Source organism: Mercenaria mercenaria, chromosome 3 (genome assembly GCF_021730395.1).
Source record: "Mercenaria mercenaria strain notata chromosome 3, MADL_Memer_1, whole genome shotgun sequence".
NCBI lineage: Eukaryota > Metazoa > Mollusca > Bivalvia > Venerida > Veneridae > Mercenaria > Mercenaria mercenaria.
Genome location: NC_069363.1, coordinates 9,488,593 through 9,514,317, shown reverse-complemented (window position 1 = coordinate 9,514,317; position 25,725 = coordinate 9,488,593). Strand labels below are relative to the sequence as shown.

Here is a 25,725-nt window from a genome sequence, read left to right as displayed (position 1 = left end):
CTGACTGTGTTTTTTCCTGATTCAAAGTGAATAATGTCGACTTGTTCATTTATCTGAGCCAAAAACTTGAAATTTTTATTTAAACTTACTTGAGCAAGAAGGGATTACCTATAATATTCACCCTTTCCCTGTCTGTTGTTTATCAACATCTTTTTGGCATGTTATAGAACACAGTTATGATTAGTTCAGTATTCAGTAAGGTTCACTATAGTTCAGTGGAACTGTGGTAGATGTATAGCATGCTAGAATGGGGTAATAATAATAAATAATAATACTGAGAGGCATAGTGCAGTCATTGTCCTCTTTTTATGGGCTATGCTTTATATATTTTTTGATCTTAAGGAAAGATGGAACATTCAAGTCAGAATTTCTTATAACACCTCAGTAACTGACATGTTTGTGTGGGTTGTGATGGTATAAAGCTCTGCTTCACAGGGGACATTTGATGAAAAACAGTTTCTGGATAGTAAATGTAGACAGTCTATGTGTATGTGAACATTAAACCACATCATAATTGACTTTAATCAGTAGATGAGCCCATTAATATTTGATTCAGAAAGTTAGATGTCAAGGTCACACTTGCGGTGTACATGAGAGTGATTTCTAGTCAATATTTTGAGAACTGTTTGAAGATTTATATGATTAACTGAAGGTCAGCTGTTTGAAACTTGAATAACTTGTTCATATCTTCCAGACCCCTGAAGGATATCCATGAAACTTAGGCAGAAAGATTATCTCATTAAGACGATGCACAGAACAGAATATGTGCTCCATGTGAGCTTGCCCATGGTCACTATATCATAAGTTAGAAAATACAGTTTCCGCTCCTTGGTTTTTGTTCATATTGATATATTGAAATGATATTTGGCCTTCAGCTAGCTTACAGAAAAATTAAAGTTGGAATTGCATATGAGTCTAATGGGATAAGGCTGTATCAAACTTCTACCATTTCAGAGTGGTTTCAGGAGTAAATCAGTAGTACCTTTTTAAATGGAGGACTATTTAAGGGAAGTGTACTGTTCCCGGTGGGAAATTGAAATAAGAATCTAGCCATATAGTGCCATTTAGGTCATGGTCACCATTACTAAATTTTGGAATGTCAAAGGCTTTATATCAAATTTCCACCACTACATGTATGTGTGCGTGTGTGTTTGGGTATAGTGTCTTTTTCAACTATTTTTCAGTCATATAAATGACAGACACTACTTGTAGCATTGAGCACAGTGCTCTACTTTATAGTGCTGCCTCACTGGAATATCACGCGGTAGATACATGACATGATATCCCACACAGGCACATTATACTGACAACGGGCTGACCAGTCCTAGCACTACGTAACTATCCGCTCAGTCTTAATGCTGAGCGCCAAGTGAGGAAGCTACTAGTACCATTTTTCACGGCCACGGATCGAACCCACGACCTCCCTCACTCGACTACCCTCACTCGACTACATATATAGAGGTTGGTGTATTGTACCTTTTTGAATTGCAAATGGCTGCATTCCCAGAGGCGGATTTTTTAAAACGTAATAATAAAACTAACAATATGGTACCAGTAGAGTCAAGGTCACCGTTTTTTAAGGAGTCGTTCACTTCTCGGTAATTGATTTATACATTTTTCCCCTTAAAACCATTGTATTTTCCAAGTTGCCTGAAGTTTTTTTCATTATCCTCTTTTTAACTTATTTTTTTTTCAACATTTGCGCAGCAAGAATTCTAAAACTAATGAAATGGTATCAGATATACTTTGCATAAATTTACAGGATGATACGAGGAGATGCAGATTGAATTCTCAGAATGACTTCATTTGAAAAAGTGTAATCAGCTGGGTTCGGCACTGAAATACTTCCCTTTTATTTCAGCATGTTCTTTATATTTAAACTTTCTGCAATTTCATTAGGAAGTCAGAGTATTAAAAACATCTTTCTTAGAACCCGATTTACTCATTATTCAGTTGAGGATACCAATCCCCCAGTCTTTAAATACTTGTTCGTAAGGAAAACAATTTACATCTAGTCGGCTACTTTGATGCCAGATTTTGTTTAAAAAGCATAAACAGATAAAGTAAGTAAAAAAAAAAGCCTTGTGTAGGAGACTAGGGAAAATGTGACACATTAAAAAAAGTCAAGTGTCAGATATGGTATGTTTGTAATGTTGGTGGCTAGGATTTTAATTTCATGCCAGTTGGCTAAGGCCGTAATCTTAACACTTGAACACTTCAAGTAGCCCTATAAATAACTACGATTGTTGTTAATAGGGTGTCAAATAGCTTATTTCGTGTTATTTTTGAAAACATGACAATTTTTTCAACTGCGAAATAGGCAATTACCTTTATAGGTTGATTACACGTTGTCAGTTTACATTTCATGAAACATTTAAAGCCCACTGATGATGTATAATTATAAAGATAAGTCTATTATAAAGTCTGCTTTCTTTGGTCTAGCTACATGAAATAGGTCAATGGACACTGCCTTATCCCAGATATATATATCCTGAAAGAAGATTTTATTTTACATTTTGTCTTCGTCGAAACAAACGGTCATGATGAGCTATTCAAAAGTTTAACAGAAAACTGTCATAAATAGTTCTTTACTTGAAATTCAATGGGTTACGTCAGTTTTCTGTTCAGCCTTAGTAAGTGGGTTCAACCGTGTCAGCATTGACAGGTGAAGATATCACCCAACATCTACATTATATTCTATAAAGGTTCTCTAGTGGCCATGACATGATTTTCATATAAATGGTTGGCCGGTATCGTCCTTAATTGTATTGACCACTCAAAATAATAGTCATTTTGTTATAACACAGTTCACTGTACTGCACACAGTGACCGGCAGTGCTAAAACTTGTGATTGGTTTTCTATAGACATCTGTGAAATTTATTGAGATGGTTCCACTCTTCTGCAAACAGGGTTTGCAAAGGCACATTAAACTACATTTTATGATCTCTGATGGTTCCAAACAGCCATAGGGGTCTGATTATACATACATGAGTCTAACTATTCCTGTACAGGATTTACCATTGACAGCTTTATTTATAAAAGATAAGGATTGTTAATTTTTATCTGATTTTTGTTTAAAACTCTACGTAGAAGTAAATGCCTCTTTTTCAGGTGAATATCCCATGATATTTATTAGGTACACGGCTTTTATAAAGACCGATAAAAGGCACTGAATACGCCCATTTAAAATTGACTAGATTTCAAACGCAAAATATCCGGAATTTGTTAATTAAATATCTATACAAGTGATGACATTTTGTTAATCTTTTAAGTATATATTTGAACACGGTGTACATATAACAGTTCGACTTTGTCATGACACGATATGAAAACCCCACTGACCAAACAGTAAAGTTGTCCTAGTTGTGTGACAATCTCAAACATTATCTTCAAACACTATATGATATGTACTAACTCTACTTCAGAAAAAAGTAATTTTATTTGGTATAATGATATAATTTATTCTAGTTACTTTTCATCATTCTGTTTGGTGCCATTCATGATGACATGGCATAAACAAGTTTTTAGTTTTTCTGTCTTTTATCGAAAATGAAATAATGAATGCACATGTTTTCGTAACGTTACATTACATTGTTCAAATTGACTAAGCAAAGTGCAAACTGGCAAGAGAAAATTGAGACATCACTTACGGTGTCCCTACATTTCTAGTTGAAAAAATTTTTATAATGTGATAATGAAAATAACTCCTCGTGGTTTATCGTCTGATTTACAACGGTTTAGAGTTCAGATGCGTAGGAATTACAGCAGTTAATAAGCACTATCTTTAACATTATTATTATTATTATGCCTGTAAATTCTGTCTGGCTTTGTTTTTGAATTGGCACTGAGGGAGCCTGGTAATATTCCGATAAATAGACTATTTTAAAGCAGAGAAAACCGTTTACAGGGAAATATAATATAAGCTTTGCCGTGGTTGTTTGTATCCCATGAATAACCCTATGTAAAAATGCTCTCATTTATGTCCCAATTTATTCTTGCCGTTCCATATCACTCCAACATAAGATAACCGCCTCGGTAGCCTAGTGGTAGAGCGTCCGCTTCGAGTGCGGGAGTTCGTGGGTTCGATCCCCGGCCGCGTCATACCAAAAACGTAAAAAATGGTACTAGTAGCTTCCTCGCTTGGCGCTCAGCATTAAAAGGTAGTGCTAGGACTGGTCAGCCCGGTGTCAGTATAATGTGACTGGGTGGGGTATCATGTCACGTGTCTACGGCGTGATATTCCAGTGAAGCAGCACTATAAAGATGGGCATTGTGCTCACTGCTACAAGTAGACACCGTCGTTTATATGACTGAAAAAAATTGTTGAAAAAGACGTTAAACCCGAACACACACACCAACATAAGATACTAGTAATTGAAATTATTACTTGACACTACAGATATCGCCTGCCCATAATTTGTGCTTATTGACTTGTCTACAATTCGAAATAGATTTGTTGGGGTGGAGTTTAAAACTGAGAGAGTAAAACTCATTTATTCTGTCATGTAAAACTTTAAATAGCTTGCAGGTCAATGGTCACAAGGCTTCGGACCTTGGGCAGATAGTTTTGACTATTGATCAGCTTTTTCCCCGTAGGTGTTACATGCGCATTGTCATGATTCTAGAAAATGCTTTCATAAATTAATCATTTTTGACAGCATTACATTATTGTTTCTTGTAGAAGTCACGCGAATTTCATGTTTTGTGCATGTAACAATGTTTGACAATTTACTTTCGAACTTCATACAACACAGACGCGTGTCTGTATACAAAACAGTAGTTCTTATACAGTTTGGATTCTTATCACCATTCAGTAGACTCTCGCATAGTATAGAAAAGAATTGTGGATTTCCTCAGTGAATTACATAAGTAGTTTCAATAAAAGATACGGTTAAAATGTTGACACGAACCACCATCCAACTTCTCATCCCAGCCTCAGACGCTTTTCGTACCAAAGCCCATTTTCAATATCCGAGTTAATTCCCCGAGGCCATATTTCTGCGGTTTGAATAATTCATTTACACTTTCTAAACATTTTTATAATGGCAGACTCGGCTGTTTAAATTGATCCGTAACTCCATCCCATTTCTTACATAAGTACCAAAATGACATTCCGTAGAAGTACATTGTAGTCTATATCATTTTTTTATGTTTGACAGTCTGAACTTTTGACTCGTTACCCCATTCCTATTATCGCTTCAGCGGCGAATATTTTCTAGTCTTGACGTCAACACCACTTTCGCGTAAATTGTTTATATGATTAGCAGTGTTTTGCGGAATCGTATGAATTCTTATCAAAGTAATATCAAATGTTAAAACCGTTGTAGACATACGGACTGTTTCTGTTTAAATAATGAAGAAGATGGGTCCATTTTTCCAGAAATTTAAGTGGTAGCACGGGGCGTCCGTAGCCAAGTATAGTTAAGGTCGCCGACTTCAAATCACTTGCCCCTCATCAATGTGGGTTTGAGTCTCACTCAGGACGTTGAATTCTTCATCCGAGGAAGCCATCCAGCTGGCTTACGGAAGATCGATGGTTCTACCTTAGGGTAGGTACCTGCCCGTGATAAAATAATGCACGGAGGGATACCTGAGATCTTCCTCCACCACCGAAGCTGGGAAGTCGCCATATGACCTATAATTGTGTCGGTGCGACGATAAACCCAACAAAAACAAGAACAAAAAAAAATGTTGAATGGCTATTCGGTCACTATAGTCAAAACTATTGCTCTTTGTATTTCGGCACGCCTCTCAGGAAGGGTTTTATTTTATGACATCAGAAATAGATTTTCATCAAGATTTTATTTTTAGTCCGGCAAACTTTAATGTTGAACCATAGACTGATCAGTAGCATAAACTGTTTACCAGGGAAATATATAGAGAGTCATGTAATAATGTCAGAGAAGATAATATAAACAAAAAAGCACATAAGGAGATAAAACCTAGATTGAGACGCGTTATATTGTAATCAATTGCAGTGTCTGTTTTCATTATTTATGCTAGCTCTTGTGCGAGGCGAGACAATATTGCGGAAAAAATTAAAGATTAAAGAGACTTTGGTGTGATAGTGTCATCCTAAATTATATCAAATCAAATCAAATAGTTCATTTTTGCCGGTTTTTTTATTCATTATTTTTATGTATTGAACTAGGTCATTGCATAGTTTGCTTCATTAGTAACTTATTGTCTGTAAAAAAAATCTATAACAAGATCCTATTCTAGCTTAGAATGCAAAAATGCGAAATTGATAATCTATTATAGGCAGCGTCGACCTTAACGTGACTTTGAGATTCTGACTATTAATGACTTCTGATTAGCTCGGAATATAGGATTAAACTCGACCTTTTAACTAATTTTGAGTCGTTTTGTGACTGGTTTTAGCAATGGGTGACTCCTTACATAACCTTGCAACAAATTCACTTGACCCAACTCCCCGTAATAGATTTAGACGGTGTCTTTTGTATCCCATAAAAGTGTCATAAAAAACCAGTTCTGGTGCTCATTCTAGGACGTACTATCGTAACTCATGTGGGACAGATACTGAATCCACTTGACCCAACCCGCACTGGCCATAGCTTTTGCAGAAGCGGCGGCCGCGGCGGTGGAGGATTCGTCACAGTTTGAGGAGGGGCTGCCGTTTTTGTAGTTGGAACCACCGCTTCTGCAAAAGCAATGGCTGGCCAGTGTGAAACCCCACTTGATGAATTTAGGCAACCAAATTTCTAGCCCCTAAAAGTATCATAAAAAACAATACTGGTTTTAAATAGAGTATTTAGGTAGGGCCGATACTATTTTCAGGCGGTCAGTTGTCGATGCCATAAAAGTATTATAGACCTCAGTGAGACCAACACCGAAGCCATTTGACTCCGCTCATCTTACCAGATTTAGGCACCCTTAAAGTATCATTGAAAAAATCAATGCTGCCACCGCGACTTCAGTGTTTATTCTTATACCACACTTACATAGCACTCTTTTCATGTAATACAACACGTTCAAGTGGTTTACAGCAAACGTTATCCAATAAAGATATATGTCAACCATAATATGGAAGCCCTGGAGGGACATTTGATTTCCATACGTTCTACTTTTAATTTCTGACTTTTGCACATCTCACTTGCAAGTTTTCAACTTCTTATTTCCAACTTCTAACTTTCGCACTTCTAACTTCCTGACTTCCACCTTTCCAACTTCTTACTTTCAACTTCCTCGCTTCTAACTTCTAACTACCTCGCTTCCGACTACAGACTTCCAATTTCTTCACTTCTAACTTATAACTTGCGAACTTCTCATGTCTTACTTACAGTTTCCACACTTCTAACTAATTGACTTATGACATCTGATTTCCAACTTCCACACTTCTTACTTCCAACTTCCCCACTTCTGACTTCTAACTTCCACTCTTTTAACTTCAAACTTCTAAGTTCTAACTTCCTGATTTCTGACTTCTAACTTTCAGACTTCCAATTTATGACTTCCGACTTCCGCACTTCTGACTTCCAACTTCGTGACTTCCGACTTCCAACTTCAAAACTTCTGACTTCCAACTTTCCCTCTTTAGAAGTCAGAAGCAAGAAGTGTGGAAGTTGGAAATCAGAAGACAGGAAGTTGGAAGTCAGAAATGCGGAAGTTAGAAGTAGGAAGTCACGAAGTTAGAAGTAAAACATTGAAAGTACGGAAGTCAATTGTCCCTCCAGGGCTTCCAAAGTCAAAAGATACAATTTGCAAAGTGTTGCGCAGAGAAATTGTGTGTAACAAATGCTAATAAAAAACGTTATATTGTTGGAGCAGAGTACACAAAACTGCAGTGCATGTTGTGGTAGGTCAGTAAGGCAGCTCTCAGTGTCTCATTCCTTGTAAGAGCTTTTACTGGCTTGATGAGTGGTGCAACTCGGAGTCGTCGGTGTAATCGGCAATCCGTGGCGCTTTCTTATTTCCTTAAAATGCTTAGTGTACATTATGTTAGCCTTGGGGCCTAGAACATAACCCCTAGATATACTGTATTAATCAGCGGAGGCGCCGATAACGCATCATCGTCGTAGACCATTTAGGTATGACATTATCCCAACATGTACTGTGACACTGACAAAGGTTTTCAAGGCGACGTAACAGTCTGATGGCCGATGGTGTTATACATTGTAGACAGAAGCACGAAAGTCCTAAATTGGCCAAAGAGACTAAGCCGACTGAGCTGTTTGGTCCGGTAGGAATGATCATAACTGGAGTAGTAACATAACAAATAGCAAACAAGTTACTTTCCACTGCCATTCAACACAAAACTAACGAACATGTTACTGTCCTAATAAGATAACTTTTCAGCTTACTTCGTAGCTTAACTTCTATATGATGTAACGTGATTATTGAATGCAATTGTTTATCTCACACTACCGTTATTATATTGTGATATGATGGTACAGTTTTATACCTCATTTAGATTTAGTATCGGATTTAACTTACGCCATAGACTTATTGTCAAATCTGATCTGTTTGCCAATAAATATATTATATTGTCATAAACCCGACATCTGGTATTGTACTATTCCACTTCGTGTGGTTCAACCAGTGTGTTATATACTGTTTATAGTAGATATTTTCTAAAATAGATGCAATGATCAATTCTTTTTGGAGGATGTAAATAGTATTATAGATAAATAATAACAAAAACTTAGATAACGTTAATGAAGACGAAAAACAGAACAGACGGGTACAATTATTAGGTGTATCAAGCAATTAATTGGGTTAGACGTTGTCTTGCATTTTGTTTCTCACAGAAAAATGGAGCAGTTAATATCAAAATTTGGAATTTTAATTCTAGTGGTACTTGTCTTGAATATAATATCAACATGTAAAAGTGAAGAAATCCAACGTTTACATAGATCTAAAAGATATGTAGAATGGGGTCCAGATATTGCTGGCCCTTATTGTGAGACGCGCCGTGGGGGTTGTTGCCCGGAGCGCATTGACACGTGCTCGGTACCCATATTCGACACCCTATGTTACTGTGACGAGTTTTGCAACAGGACAAGAGGGGACTGCTGTCCTGATTTCTTCTCATTCTGTCTTGGTGGTAGAACTACTCCTGGCCCACTTAGAGGTATGTTGTTTTTTTTAAATACTGCAAGCCATCATGTGAAAGACCACAGACTGTTCAAATTATGTTTATTGTGTGCTGGTTAACAAGACATATACATTTCTATATACAGGACATTTATTAAGAAACTAAATAGTCCTTATTTTTCTTTAAAGGGACTGGACTTCATTGTTTTGCTAAAAAATTATCTTTCTTTAAAATTGAAGTTTGGTCATGTTATGAACATTGGAACATTAAGTTTTGTTTCTTAACTTTGAAAAAATGCTGCATCAAGGAAAATGCCTGAGTGGGTAATCGAACACGGGTTGCCTCGTCAATTAAAGCATTCCTACTACCTTCGCCGAATTCTTATTTAACAACCGTTTATGTAAGGCTTTATAATTAAGCATTTACCTTCACTCTGTGACAAACGCTTTTCAATTTTGAATGGTAAAATTAGTAAAAAGAATCCCATCTAATTCTCATGCGTTTCCATAACATATATTTTGTCAATAATAAGTTTTAAGACCTTATGAAATATAGCAGTAATTTCCTGATGTCTTAAAAACATTTCTCTTTTGTCACATGATCTGGAAGTCAGTGCATTTAACTATGGTGGCTGATTTCTGCCATCTCGTTCTGGCGTGTTGGCGCGTTTGCAGAGCGCCAAGACGCCAACACGCCAGGACGACAATTATACGCGCCAAGACGACAAAATCCATATTTGTCGTTTTGGCGCGTTCATTTGTCGTCTTGGCGTGTTGGCGTCTTGGCGCCCCCGCCCCCGCCAACGCGCCAAGACGACAAATGAACGCGCCAAAACGACAAATATGGATTTTGTCGTCTTGGCGCGTTCATTTGTCGTCTTGGCGTGTTGGCGTCTTGGCGCCCCCGCCAACGCGCCAACACGCCAAGACGACAAATGAACGCGCCAAAACGACAAATATGGATTTTGTCGTTTTGGCGCGTTCATTTGTCGTCTTGGCGTGTTGGCGCGTTGGCGGGGGCGGGGGCGCCAAGACGCCAACACGCCAAGACGACAAATGAACGCGCCAAAACGACAAATATGGATTTTGTCGTCTTGGCGCGTATAATTGTCGTCCTGGCGTATTGGCGTCTTGGCGCTCTGCAAACGCGCTAAGACGCCAGAACGCCAGGACGACAACTTCCCAATTTAGCGTGTTGGCGCCCCCGCCAGAACGACAAATGCCTTGTTTGTCGTCTTGGCGCGTATAATTGTCGTCCTGGCGTCTTGGCGTTCTGGCGCCCTGCAAACGCGCCAACACGCCAGAACGAGATGGCAGAAATCAGCCACCATATTTAACCGATTTAACTAAATGATTCGGTCTTAAAGCCTTCAACAGTTTACGAGTTACATTCGTCAAAAGAAAGGCCACTAGGCCAAAGTATTTAATAAATTGAGTTAAAAAAATTCTTCTTTTCGCCTAAATCATACTAAACATGTGTACACGTAATCAAATTGAACATTCATCTTGCTTTTAATTGATTCCACACATGATTAGTCAAAGGTCTCGCATTACAGTAAATGAATCAAGTAAGATATATAATACAAAAATATACATTGAAATTAATCAGTAAAACTGATATGCGATGACAAAGATATGGTTCTTTGATCTTTACCTAGGTTTTGTATTTTCATTGATTACGACATAAATCATATAGCTAGTTGATGTTTGTTTAGGCAACTTGACCTACCACGGGTGCCGTATGGTCTACGATAATATGTCTGTATCACAAACACCTGTTTCTCACTACTTCCTCGTTGTTAAAGGATAACATTAAAGTTTGTTGTGGTATGTTCAAGCGTATAATTAGGTAAAGGACCCAAATTTAACACATATGTTGTTTTTTGCTTGTACTTGTGACTTGACTACTTGTGAACCATAATCCTTATGACCATATGGCTCTAAAGGGGTGGGGGGGGAGCATATTGTTTTGGGCGAACAAATTGTCAAATGTTTCCTGATTTTCTTGAGACAACTTGCCACTCCCTGACTTCCGGTGATCTGTTTATTATGACAGTTTGGTTCTCACAGCTTTTTTGTGACCTTTCTGTTATGACATAGCCTTTTTAGCTGCTTTTTGGTTCTTGGTTTGTTTCTTACATCAAATAGACTTTGGCTGCTTTCTTGTGTGTGACTTTTGTCGTCTGTTTTTTTTTTTTTTTTTTTTTTTTGTTTTTTGGTTTTTTTTTTGTGTGTTTTTTTTTTTTTTTTTTTTGTTTTTCTTTTTGTTGATTTTTTTCCTTTTCACGGTTGTTTTGCGTCTTACAGCATCTTGTCTCTCATTGTTTTCTGTTGAACTTCGTCGTCTACTTACTTTGTTTTTATCACAATTTGCATCTGATTGTTTTCTAGTGGTCTGTGTCTAATCACGATCTTCGTCCCTAGTGATATATCTCTCCTCAATTGCCGTTCACTTCTTTCTGGTAAGTTAGATTTTCCTACAGTTTCACTAATATTACTTTCATGTGATCATTTCTTATCCCAAATCGCTTCTCGATGCTTATCTGTGATATGCTTCTTACGATAAATTACTTCTTTCTTGAGATATATGTCTGATGCCAGCTTGCATTCCACTGATACGTCATGTTCAAAATATTGTGACTTCTTCCCTGTCGTCTTCAATATTCATCAAAAGAGTACAAGAACTTGTCTCTCACCAATTTCTGTTGGCGCCATTTCTGTGACAAATTGTATTTAGCGCGTTTCTAGTTCTGTTAAACTTTTGACTACTTGTTTTTCTGCCGTCTTATTTATTGGTCTGTCTTGTAACAAATTACTATATGCCTTAGTTTCGTTGATAACTTACCCTGTTTTCTGCTGTTCTAAGTCTTTGTCTTTTGATAGTTTTCCGGTGCAGTAAGCCTTGGTCTTGTGCGATTCTGTCTTATATTACACGGGGTGGGGTGGGGGTGGGGGTGGGGGTGGTCCATAATCGAGTTGTAATGTCATTGACTTCAAATCACTTGCCTTGACCGATGTATGTTCGAACCTCTTTTGAAACGTAGAAATCTTCATGTGAGCAAGACATCCAACTGGCTTACGGAAGGTCGGTGTTTCTACTCAGGTGACCGCCCATACTTGATCTTCCCCAACCACCAAAAACTGAAAATGTCGCCATGTGGCCTATATTATGTCAGTGTGGCTCTATACCCAACAGAATAGTTGGGTTATAAATTGTCTTTCACTGTTTATTGTGCGTGAAGTTTTAGGTCTTGTGACAAATCGCCTGTCTCCGCTTTAAAAACACAGACGGAAGTCACAGTACCCCTATAATATGTAAGTATAAAAGGAACTTGTACTTTAGTTGGTACCGATTGCTTCTCGGCGATTTATGTACCATATATGGCACGGTGAATTCTAATAACTTGTCAACTTTTGAAAACACTAGAAACTCTTCGATACAAGAAACCTGTTAAGGCCAGCATACAACTTGAAAACTTTGGTTAGAAGTACAGCATGACACTTACTGTGCTGACAATGAAAAATAAACACTTGTGACATCTTTGTAAAAAATTGTACACCTATCAAAGCATACTAATTTAAAATAGTAAGGGGAAATATTGGTTGTAAATATATACCGCATTTAACAAGAAAACACAAAAAGGAGCAAATTGTCTAAGGTTCCAAGTTAAATGTAAAACAAACAAAAACACAACAACAAAAAACACACATTTGATATTGTCTGTTCAAAAAGTTCCTCATATTTTGTTCATTGACAAGCAAACATTTTATTTTATTATCAAATCTGTATTTATAGCCCTTTCCATTGGTCTAGATGTAGTCAATGATCAATGATAAAAAGTCGTATTGACTCGAAGGCGGAGCCAAAAACACGTATTGACCGTCAGCTGTGACGTCATCACGGTTTGACGTCAAAACAATGCGACGTCGTACACAATATACCACGAAAAATGACCAAAGGTTGCAAATATTTGTATTTAATGTTTACACTTATGAGTAGGCTGGATTTAATAATAAAACGATTGTTGCCTTTTAAGTTCGGTTGATATGTGGATTTATCGACCTGATAAAAGCGGTATCAACCTCGGGCTGTGCGCCCTCGGTCGATATCGCTTTTATCAGGTCGATAAATCCACATATCGACCTCACCAAAAGGCAATAATTGTATAATAACTATACAGACAGTGATTTTTTTGGCCATTTTTAGTGCCGAATATGGGCTGTTTCCCCTTGCAAAAAAACCTTCCATTTTTCCCAAAAAATGATCATTATTTCCCAAATACATTTCACATTTCCCCTTCTGATCATGGGGATTGTTTTTAATTGAAATTCACAAAGTCTGTATCGCATCATTGACAGACAGCATTTTGTTACAAAGTGAAAACGAGTCAGTCAAGAACTAGTCCATTCGTCTTAGATATTTCAGTAGAAAAGGCAAAAGAATCAATAACTGATGAAAAACAAAAAGCTTGCCATTATTTTCCCAATTTCTGGATTTGTCGTGCTTATTTTCCCAATTCCACGAGCACAGGTAATTTAATTATTTCCAGAAAAAATCACTGATGTCAGATAAAAGATGTTTGAAGAAACTTTAAAAAGCACTACAATTTAGTTTATAAGTAGACCTTTAGAATACATGTATTGGCAAACCGTCTTAAAACATACTTGAAGATATGCTTTTAACACTGATGTTATTTGAGGGTAGTGCTCGGCAATATCCGTATGATTACGTAACTATCGTTATCATTAAGGGAGAACAGTTGTGACACACGAAAATAGAGAGTTGAGTATATATATGCAAATGTTGAACCAGTACGAATGTGTAGTACAATTCAGGCAGCATCGAAACAAATCTTGTATGGGTAAGTGGACTTGCTGTGACATGTGCGTGTTCGTTTGTACTGCTATGCGCTTTGCCGTAATTGGTCTGGTATATTGTGGTGGTGATTTAGATCGTATAAATTCTCTCTACTATGTAACTATGGTTATGCAATTCAGCATTTTCTGGACGTAAATATAGCTGAACGCAACAATTACTTCCTTTAATAAAACAACAGAGAATGCCGAAATGTCATACTGAGATACGTACTTTGCCAATTATTTTTACGAATCCACTACCTGAAATGTATGCTGATAAAATCTCGAATTTTAAGACCTGAGGCACGAGTAATATTTGGGAAAAACGTTTAAAATTTTGTAACGGAAGATTTGTCAATAACCTGACCGAACCTTAAAGGCAGCACTTGTTTAACTTGAATGATACTTGTGGAAAGGGCTGCATCATTATTTTCTTGTGTTAAAACGATGTCCAATTTTATGACGTGATAACGTTATGGCGTCACTTCTGTAGGTCAGTACGAGTTGTTTGACTTTTCAAACGCCCGTTTAAAAAAAACGGATGCAATATGTGATGGTGCGTGCTTTTGTCATTCATAATTCGTGTCCTGAGCATAACTTTATAACCATTAAAGGTATTGACTTTATACTTATAGAATATAGGTAGATGGTGATGAGATGATGTGCAGAGCTCTTGAACCGGCTCTGTAGGTTAAAGGTCAAGATCAAAAATTGAGCTAAAAGGTCAAAATATGCCATCATATTTCGTGTCCGGAGCATAACTAAACAACCATGCAAGTACTGACTTCAAACTTAACATGTAGGTAGGTGGTGATGCGACAATGTACAGAGCACATGAACTTGGTCTGTAGGTCAAATGTCAGTGTCACACTTTGAGCTCAAAGATCGAATTTGCCCGTCACATTTCGTGTCCGGAGCATACATTATTAAGTTTTCAAGGTATTGACCTCAGATTTGAGATTTAGGTAGGTGGCAATGTGACTATGTGCAAGTGCTTAAACCAGGGTGGTAGGTCACAGGTCAAGGTTACAGTGAGATCATATCTGCCCATCATATTTTGTGTCCAGAGCATGATATAAAAAGTATTAAAACTTAGAATATATAATTAATTATAATGTTGAATATCATCTGTCGGTTGTGACACACCAAAAACCCGGTCATATTTCGAATATTTGAGTGGGCCTGAAGCATTTGGCGTTTTTTTTTTTTTTGTCTTTTTTTGTTTTCTTTGTTGCTTTCAAGTTTTTCCATCGGAATTCACTCACACTGATATACACACAGAATGTGAACATAGAACAGAGACAAAGGAGAGTGAATAGAGTCACGGCATATTATGCAATACCTTTTCCAAAGTTTCTTTGTAAGGAATGTTTTTTTTTTCTCCAGCAAAACGGAAGTCTGTTTAAATATTTTAACAGTGCTATGTCTATTGTAAAGTATATTTTTAAAAGCATGTATATGATAAATTAAATCAAATTGTAATACTTTAGTATTTGAAATTGCAAAGTATGTATAAACAAAACATCACCGTTCTGCAAGCCATAATGCCGATAAAATTATCTACATCAAAGAACATGTATTTGTGTATAATCTTGTCATTTTGTGACCGATTGTAGTGTTTCTTTTGTTATTCATGCGTAGAATGCTCACAAGGTGAGAATATTTCGGAAAAACAATTGTTTAAGCGGCCTTGGTGTGATACTTGCAAAATTGATCACCACAATATTTCGCACAGATCAAAGAATTGAAAGTTTTTGTGCGCCATTTTTGTTGTAATGAGTTTACACTAAATTGCTGCAAAGTTTGCAATTCATTCGATGATTTTTGTTTTAAAGTTCCCTTTTAGCTGTATGAATAGTATGTAACTTTCAAAATATTTCCAGATTATCCAACAGGTTCTTATACACTTAAAAATTGCCTCTAGTGGCCGTTTTAACAAATCTGAGAGGTCCATGCTAAGTTTGATTTTGATCTGTTTGGGTTTTTTTACCAGGAAACTCGTTAAAGTGTGTCTTGACTGTATTTTTTAATATGAAACTTCGAACCACCGGCTTCTTGTTACACTTACAAAACGGGTTCGATTTAAAAACAACAACTCGAACCGAGTTATACAGAACTCCTATTGAAATATAGTTCAAATGAGAGGCGAGGCTTTAATATGTTTGTTATATGTCCGGTTGTCAGTTACATAAATGAAATAGTGTTGAAGAAATGAAAACGGTATGTTAACGCAATCAAACCCAACAAAAAACAGTTGGACCCGAGCAAGGCGAATATTCTCCGTGATATTGCGACTTGACAGACGACATCATATATGATGTCGTCTTTTGTCGACACTTGGGTTCAGAGAAGAAGTCAGTATTGGTACAGTATCTAACAACGCGATTAGGTAAATTAACTGGGCGTCGTTACCAAATGATAATTGAACTATTATTGATAAACTAGTACAAAACTCAAATTTAATTTAACGCATAAAAATAAATAGGTTTTGACTTGATCTTCTTGTACTAATGTCATTAGTTAATAGTTATTTCAAATTGAAACACTCGCGTAAATTCAGTGAGATCGACACCTTACCCACTTGACTCCATGTTTTAAAAGCTTCGCTATATTGACGCGCGTGCGTTCGTGTTTTGTTTGGCATAAAGCGTCATTTTTTTATTCGTTTTAGTGTGCCACGAAGTCAGCAGTTTAGTCCAGCCGTAATGACCATAATTGGCACAGTAACAGATTGAAGTCAAATTTTCGGCCACTGTCGTTTCAACATGAGACTAGAAAAACGGTTTACTGGTCCAGTAACATTTCTCGTTTGTAATGCAACGTATAGCTAAATTTAAATATTGAATGCGATTTTTATCTCGCATTATCGTTAAATGCTTGTAAGTATTATATTGTGATGATACAGTTTTATACCTCATTTAGATTTAGTGTGGGCTTTAACTTACTCTTGTCGAAGCTGACTGTGAAAAATCTGCATCAGTGATGTGCTACTCAGCGAATATACTTAACGGCTGGATTTAAAATAAATTATTTAACAATCTAGTGTTATTCTTAAGCTATCGCGACTAGTGTGTAAATGTTGGGTGTGTAATTCGACAAATGGACGCAATTAATGACCAGTTTCCTTTGGATGATATAGAGTGTTATTGATAAATAATAACAAAAAGTAAGATTGCATTAACTAAGACGAAAAACAGAAACCTTATTTCATAACAGTAGGATTAGTGTATGCTTAGAAGGTACGATTGATAAGAAGGATTATTAAATAATTAACTTATTACAAACTGTATTGCATTTTATTTCGCGAATAGTAAAATGAAGCAGATTGTAGCAAAGTTTGGAATTTTAATTCTTATGTTATTTTTATTTAGTATGATGTTAACATGTAAGAGCGCAGAAATCAAACGTAGATCTAAAAGGTTTATAGAATGGGGTCCGGATATTGCCGGCCCCTACTGTGAAACCCGCCGCGGGGGTTGTTGTCCAGGGCGCATTGACACTTGCTCTGTACCTATTCTCGACACCCTGTGTTACTGTGACGAGTTTTGCAATCGGACAAGAGGGGATTGTTGCCCTGATTTCTTTTCATTCTGTCTTGGTGATAGAAGTACCCCTGCACCACTTCGAGGTATGTTCTTGTAGATATTGCAATATAAGGTATAATTAGAGGTAATTGTTTGTGGTTTTTTTCCCGACAAAATGAAAGTCATCAGACAGAAAAGCACAGAATATAATAACTGTTTATAAGACAGCAGAAGTTAATGTTAATTGTCAATAAAATAAAATAGTGTTAGTATTTTTTAACGGTTCTTTTATCTTTCACTGTTTCGCCTAATATTACTTGCTTGCGATAAAAATTTTGTTACAAAAATCCGAACAAAAATAAAGCGATATATTCAACTAAAACAGAATAGTTTGGACCACATGACAATATTTCAGTTACAACATCATGACGGAAAATAACACATAATTCAGACTATTTATTGCGTTTTTATTTTCCAAAAATGAAATATTAAACAAGATTGGATCGGCTTTTTGTTCAATAGGAACAATATATTCTTTAAAGATGCATCGACGTTGTCAGTTAAGTCATAAAAAGGTTATCAAGACGAAACACATAGAATACAAATTGGCTTTCAATTTTTCTTTTTTTCTATATATAAGAAAATATCCAAACTGCCGACTGAGTTTGCACATTGAATTTAGATATAGTTTCGCGCGTTTGATAAACCGGAAATGATCGTTCCAACTAACGTAGAATAAATCCTGGACTTGGCATGCAGAAATGAAAATCATTTTATGTTTCGTTGGCAATCAGTGAGTAAATTTATAATTGCGATCAAGTTGCTATCTTTCTACAGAAAAAAATGATAATGAAAATGTTGACCAGTGAAAAAAAGCCATATAAAACCTTAGAATTAGAGTGAATTATGGACAAATGCTAAAAGGAGGCAATTTCATTTACCATGTAATAGAAAATGCTTTTTACGACTGTGGGAAGTTACATATTTAATCGATAGAGTAGAAATATTTTGTTCGCAATACAAATTGTAATTTTCCTGGAGACTCGCATGATGACAGTTCAAATTCAAACCAGTCTAGCAAAAAATAAACCAAACATGGTTTTTGTTTTACTTGATGTATATTTAGTATATCTTTAAGTTTTGCAAAATTCAGCGTTTAATGAAAAAATCTCCATTTTATAAAGAATTTTAAGACATGCGGAATTACATTAAATTAAAGCCTGTGAATCATAGTATGCAGTTATAACGATTGCCGACGCCTGAACAAGTTTTCCTATCAAGGCCTTAGAAAATTCGACGAAGTATAATGATCTCTTAAATTTTCTGTTAAAAACTGTTAAAACAGATGTTCAAATACATGTTATACAAAAATATTTCGTTAGAAAAACGTTACTTTTAATACTGTAAATGAGACAGTATACAGTAAGATCTACAAAGGGAGATAATCAAAGACAACAGATTCAATAAAACCTTCTACTATATTCATCAATATTCAAACCTTTGTCAAACATTAAAGAAAACAATTATCAAACATGCGATGTAACAAGAAATTAACATATTTTGTGTAAAGAACGAAAAATATGGCAGCCACATTTCAAACAAAGGCATTATGATCTTTAAGATCGGAAGGACTACTGCTCTTGAATTGATTTATGATCACATTATATTAAAACATATACCTGTACTTGGAACACAGTTTAAGATATTTACTTAATTAGAGACATCTGATATTTCGCACGCTCAATTTTAAATCATAATTATTCAAAGGCCCCACGTGACGGTAATTGAATCAAGGTAGACATTGAATATTTTCAATAAACATTTATACCATGGCGGAGGTATGATAAATTGATCTAGAGCTGTGCTTGATATTTTTATCTATTATGACATAAATCATGTTTGTTAAAGTAAAACTCGTTACGTGTAGGTGAATAACCTATAGTGGTACACAGTTTGATAGTAGTCCCTCCAAGCACTCTTCGGTAAACCTTACGGCTTTAGAGAGACTTGCCTGTCTAGGAATCCGTGTGGTAAAAATTATTTATGTATTTCTCAATATTTTCTTATGGTCTTAAAGTAAAAAGCATACATTTTGTTTTAGTATGTTCAAGTAAATCCATCAAAGATAGATGACTCTAAGATTGATATAAACTTTCGCGAGGCTATTTGGCGAACAGTATGTTTTGTGACAACCTGGCTTTTATGGCCACCGTTGAACCTTTGACAGACTATGTATCTTACAACCACTTGCTTCTTACTACTTCTTAGTTATGGTAATTTGTTAATAGCTGCTGGTGAGCTTCCATCATATATAAACTTGCATTTATCTGAATTTTGTTAACCCTTGTCTTGTCATTTGTATGTCGCTACCTTTTGATCTTTGTCATTTGTCAGCTTACCACTCACTTCTTTCCGGTTCTCTGAGATCTTCAGAATCTTGTCTTTAGCTGTTTTGTTTTTCTTTGACTGAATGTCTTGCCAATAAATGCCGTTCGTCCTCATAGATTCATTGCCTCTCATCTATTTTTGTTGTTCTATGGCATTTGACATTTTCGTAATCTTACTTCTCATCGTTGTGTAGTTTTATACGTCCTAAATCTCTCTCTCTCTCTCTCTCTCTCTCTCTCTCTCTCTCTCTCTCTCTCTATCCCCTTTCTATTTTTCTAAGCCTTGAAAAAGAAAACGAACTGTCTCAGGTTTTTTTTTTCAATTCTTTTTTTTTTGGCAACCCGTCCACTGTCGTCTAATTTACAATCACCTCGTTTACCTGAACATTTTTGCTCCACTCAAGCGGATATGACTGTATCTAAAAACTTCTCTTTCTCTCTATTATTTGGGCTTTCTGTCGCCCCGTCTCTCTGCTCAGATCGCTCTGTGTCTATACTGTATTATATTTTAAAAATGACCCAATTAAGAACTAAGGTACACACTTTTTAAATAGACCGATCTAAGGCACAAATAAAGTTCATTAGAATTAACTATATTTCAAACACAAAATGTCCAATATTTGTGTATTAAATAAATATCTGAACAAAAGATGGTTGTTTGTTGATCTTTGAAGTAGATAATTCAATCTGAATATGAACGAGAGCTGTCCGTAAGACAGCGCGCTCCACTATTCGGGGTTTGATAGTAAAATGAATATATGTCTGAATAAGAGACCTCTACTTTAAAAGGACGATACACTAAGGGGCATAATTCCATCAAATACACAAATTTGAGTTATTAAGATTGTTACAACACATCCAGATGAAGATGATAAAGATATATTTTGAGTTTCAAGTCATTATCTTATATAGTACCAAACTTATGTCCAGAAAACGAAGTTTGTAAAAAAATAAGTATAAAAGAGGCATAATTCGGTCAAAAATACAAACCAGAGTTATGGGGATTGTTACCATACATGCATATAATGATGATAAAGATACATTTTAAGTTTCAAGTCTTTATCTTATATTGCATTAAAGCAGTATCCAGAAAGCGAAGATTGCAAAAAAGTTTAAGTATAAAAGGGGCATAATTTTGTCAAAAACACAATTAGAGTTATGGGGTATGTAGCCACACATGCAGACGATTATAAACAAATACTTTTAATTTCAAGTCATTATTGTTTAAAGTACCAAAGATATGTCTATAAACGAAGCTTTCGAAAAAAAATTAACATGAAAATAATTCAAAGTATAACTCCTTGGTGACCTTGAACTTGGGTATAATGGGCCCAGTCCCTACACATACTTTGTATGTATGCTGGACAATGTTTATGTGAACTTACAGTATGATATAAGCAAAAGTAACAAAGATATGACAGAAAAACAAAGGTTGCCGAAAAACTTTAACCTTAAAAATAACCTAAGTATAAGACCTTGGTGACCTTGACCTTGGGTATAATGGGCCCAGTCCCTATACATACTTTGTTTGTATGCTGGACAATGTTAATGTAAAGGTACAGTAAGATATAAGCAATAGTAACAAAGATATAACTGAAAAACAAAGGTTGCCGAAAAACTTTAACCTTAAAAATAACCTCATTATAACAGCTTGGTGAACTTGACCTTGGGTATAATGGGCTCAGCCCCTACACATATTTTGTTTGTATACTGGACAATGTTTGTGTGAAATTACAGTAAGATATAAGCAAAAGTAACAAAGATATGACAGAAATACAAAGGTTGCCAAAAAAGTTTAACCTTCAAAATAACCTAAGTATAACAGTTTGGTGACCTTGACCTTGGGTATAATGGGCTCAGCCCATACACATACATTGTTTGTATACTGGACAATGTTTATTTGAAGTTACAGTAAGATATAAGCAATAGTAACAAAGATGTGACAGAAAAACAAAGGTTGCCGAAAAACTTTAACCTTAAAAATAATCTTAAGTATAAGACCCTGGTGACCTTGACCTTGGGTATAATGGGCTCAGCCCATACACATACATGAAAACCTCACTAACTTAACAACACAATTGTTCAATCTAGTTTTATTAAATACACTATTTCAAAAGTACCAAACTTTAAATCTTCAAAAGGTTATTGACTTTCAACTACTAGTATATGTACCGCATCTGACTTATGACATTATGAACATGCACCATACACAGTATATTTGTCATTCGATTTTATAATATATTCCTATTTACTTTCTTACTTATATGCAGCATGCGGCGCCAACAGGGTGACGTTTTCATGTTTGTTTTTAATTTAGAAATTATAATCATAGTAAAATAAAATGTAATGTACATAACATTTGAATATTTTTGTTTCGTCCAGTATGTTGTATAAGTATATGAAAATGAAAGGTTGTTTTGCAGCTCATATGGCGTACCTTTGAATATATGTATAGACATTTCTCCTTCCACATTGATATTGACTGTAAAGGGTACATGTCACTAATTAATTGAGAGGGTTTATGGTGTGGAATGATACGAAACATTCGTATCAGAATTACATTAAAAATCAAAGCCATGACCGACATACAAACTTTTTCGACTTAATGTTCGGTGCTTTGAAGATTTTCCTGTCAAGCTTTTTTTCTGATGGTTCACTTGCACAGATTTGCATACATAATATGCGAAAATAATAGCAAAACAAGCAAAATGCTCCGGAAAATGTGTTTTGTAATTTGAATGGAAATAGAACGTGGCCGTGTGGTTAAGGTCGCTGACTTCAAATCACTTGCCCCTCATCGATGTGGGTTCGAGCCTCACTCAGGGCGTTGAATTCTTCATGTGAGGAAGCCAACCAGCTGGCTTACGGAAGGTCGGTGGTTCTACCCAGGTGCCCGCTCGTGATGAAATAATGCACGGAGGGACACCTGTGGTCTTCCTCCACCATTAAAGCTGGAAAGTCGTCATATGACCTAAATTGTGTCGGTGCGACGTTAAATCCCAAAAAAAAAGATTGTTTGTTTGGCGGACAGACGGATGGATATAGTGGCTCAGGCTTTATGGCCTTTAAATTACTTAGTATTTAGAAAGGGGTCTGTGTCAATTGATCAAAACTGCGAAATTTGACAAGGTTCTCTGCAGACTGTAGACTTTTTTCTTGGAACAAAAGCAATTTAGTGTGTATCTCAATAAAATTTAGAACAAGTTCAATAACCAGCTAGATTGGATACGTATCTCTAGAGTTATGACACGTGAATTAGTAAACAGACATTGTCCACCCAACAGGCACATATTGTGTAGGTTGACAGTCCTGTTTATGTTTGTCCTAAAGTTAAAACAAGGACAGTATGGTAAAACATTAACATTGCTATGTTTTTAATTTGTTTGTAATATGTGTACGTATGTTTATTGTAATATTCGGGAAAAAGCAATAACATGTGAACAGTGAAATATTACAAAGTTTGAATCAACCAAACGTCGTTTCAGAAACTACGGATCTGACATGACGAATTGGTTTACTTTGTCGTGTTATGATTAATTTAGTACATTTCTTCTTTTATTGAAGCGCACAGTATAAAGCTCCCTATAACTACGGTCTAATACAAAGCTCCCTATAACTATGTGACGGAAATCTTGTTATCATTAATTATGTTACGGCATTTAGGCCATGTGAAATTGACTATAAAATATAGAATTAGTAGGATGTTGAATATCAACTGTCGATCGTGACGCACTAAAAACTCGGTCATATTTCAAATATTTGAGTGGGCCTGAATTCATATCAGGGCGTTGTTCAGCATTTAGCGTTTTTTTTTTCTTCGGAATTCACTCACACAAATATACACACAGAACATTGAACAGAGAGCAAGACAATTAATAAAGTCACGTCATATTATGCAACATACCTTTTCAAGGAATGGTTTTTTCCAGCAATACGACAATCTGTTTAAATATTTTAACAGTGATAACAGTTGTCAAATATATTTATAAAAGCATGTATATGATAAATTAAATCAAATTGCTGTAATTTTTGAAACTGCAAAGTTTGTCCAAACAAAACATCATCGTTCTTCAAGCATAATGCTGATGAAATCATCCACGTACATCAGAGATGTTGATGTGTAAACAGTGCATGATCTTGTCATTTTGTGATCGATTGTAGTATTTCTTTTGTTATTCATTCGTAGAATGCTCACATGGTGATACAATTCAAGTGGCCTTTATGTGATACCGTTTGTAAAATTGATCATCACAGTATTTCGCACAGATTAAAGAACTGAGAGCTTTAGTGCGTCATTTATTTTGTAATGGGTTAACACTTGCTAGGTTGCTGCGACGTTTGCAATTCATTCGCGGATTTTTGTTAAAAGTTCTCTTTTAGCTGTATGATTGGTATGTAATTTCAAAATATTTGAACATGTGGACGCATTGGTCGAGTGGGCTAAGACGCTTTCTTACGGAGGTGAAGGCCCTGGGTTCCATTCCTGGGTGTGTGCCCTTGGGCAAAGCACTTTATCACAATTGCCTCAGTCGACCCAGCTGTAAATGGGTACAAGCAAATTGCTGGGGGTGAGGTATAATTGGTTTTAACTTTTTTTAAAATAGGGTCGCTCAAAAGCTCCATAGAGCTTATGTTAATTGTTTCACAAAGCGACGGTAAATAAAATTTACCTTTACCTTTCCCGGTTATCCAGGTCTTTGTACACTTGCCTCTAGTGTCTGAGAGCGGTTAAAGATGTCACACGCAAAGTTTGATTTTTATCTGTTTGTCTGTTTTTATTAGGAGCCTCGTTAAAGAGATTTTGACTTTCCCTGCCAGTTTTATTTGTGTAATATTAAAACTTCGAACCGCCGGCTTCTTGTTACGCTTACACAACGGGTTTGATTTAAAAACATCAACTCGAACTGGATTATACAGAACTCCTATTGAAATATAGTTCAAATGAGAGGGATGGCTTTGGATTCGGTGTTGTGATATTTTCTAGTCCTTTGGGATCATGGAGTCCATTCAACATATGTGCAATAGAGTTCCGCTTAAGCCGGTGCTAGGGAGCGTGAGAGGTGTTGCACATTTCATTACCTCTAATGAACAGACTCAATCAAACCGAGTCTGCTATTATTCTTCTTGATTGCATTCTTTGCATTCTAAAAATCTGTTATCAGATTTTATTATTTAATATGTTATATATCCGGTTATCAATTACATAACTGAAATACTGTTTAAGAAAAAAGAACGGTATGTTAGGTAGCAGGGTACACTTAGATTCGAAAATTTTGGGCACGGACAGTCTTACATGTAGCTAGTCGCAATATTGCACTTCTCTTATGAGCAGAATCAGGGTGGCCATTTTATAAATTGCGTGCATGTTTCGTGCTTTCAATTAATGGCAAGATCAGGATTCTCATACAAAAATAAAGAAAGTTATCAAAACGAAAGTTTTACACCATCCATGAAAAATAGCATGCCAAAATCATCAATTTTGCACTTTTTGAACAGCCTACAATGATCCCGCTGCAAGAACAATGCCCAATTTTATTGCATTTCTCAGTTTAATAGTCCTTACTGAGCTTCAGGATATAAACGGAATGGGGGCCCATCCAGCTCGTTTTTTCACAAAATAGCGAAAATGTTCCTGAATATCAATCAACAAGCACAGAACCCTTCCGTGATTTGAATTTTTCCGCGAAAAGGTGTCTCATTGATTCATACAAAGCTACCAGCAGTTAGTTTTACAACTGACATCAGAATTTTACATGTGTCGGCTGTATAAATTTTCTAAAGAATTAACAGTCATTATCTCTCACCTTAATTTACAGACATACAAAATCACGAAGTTCTAATTATAATAAATATTGACGGGGGCCAAAATTCGAAGTGTACCCTGCTACCTTAACGCAATATC

At 36.0% G+C, this 25,725-nt stretch overlaps 1 protein-coding gene across 2 annotated transcripts in view; it reads left to right on the top strand.

The window, feature by feature from the left end:
- Positions 1 to 8,540: 8,540 nt before the first annotated feature.
- LOC123525474 (uncharacterized peptidase C1-like protein F26E4.3) overlaps positions 8,541 to 25,725 on the top strand; it is a 119,395-nt gene continuing 102,210 nt past the window's right edge. Inside the window, exon 1 of one of the 2 annotated variants that reach the window (XM_045304538.2) lies at positions 8,541 to 9,092. In XM_045304538.2, the coding sequence (XP_045160473.2) occupies positions 8,774 to 9,092 (319 nt within the window). In that variant the 5' untranslated portion in view covers positions 8,541 to 8,773. Of the gene's footprint in view, positions 9,093 to 16,889; positions 17,541 to 25,725 lie in introns of those variants that run through there. The other variant, XM_045304543.2, reaches the window with a different exon arrangement.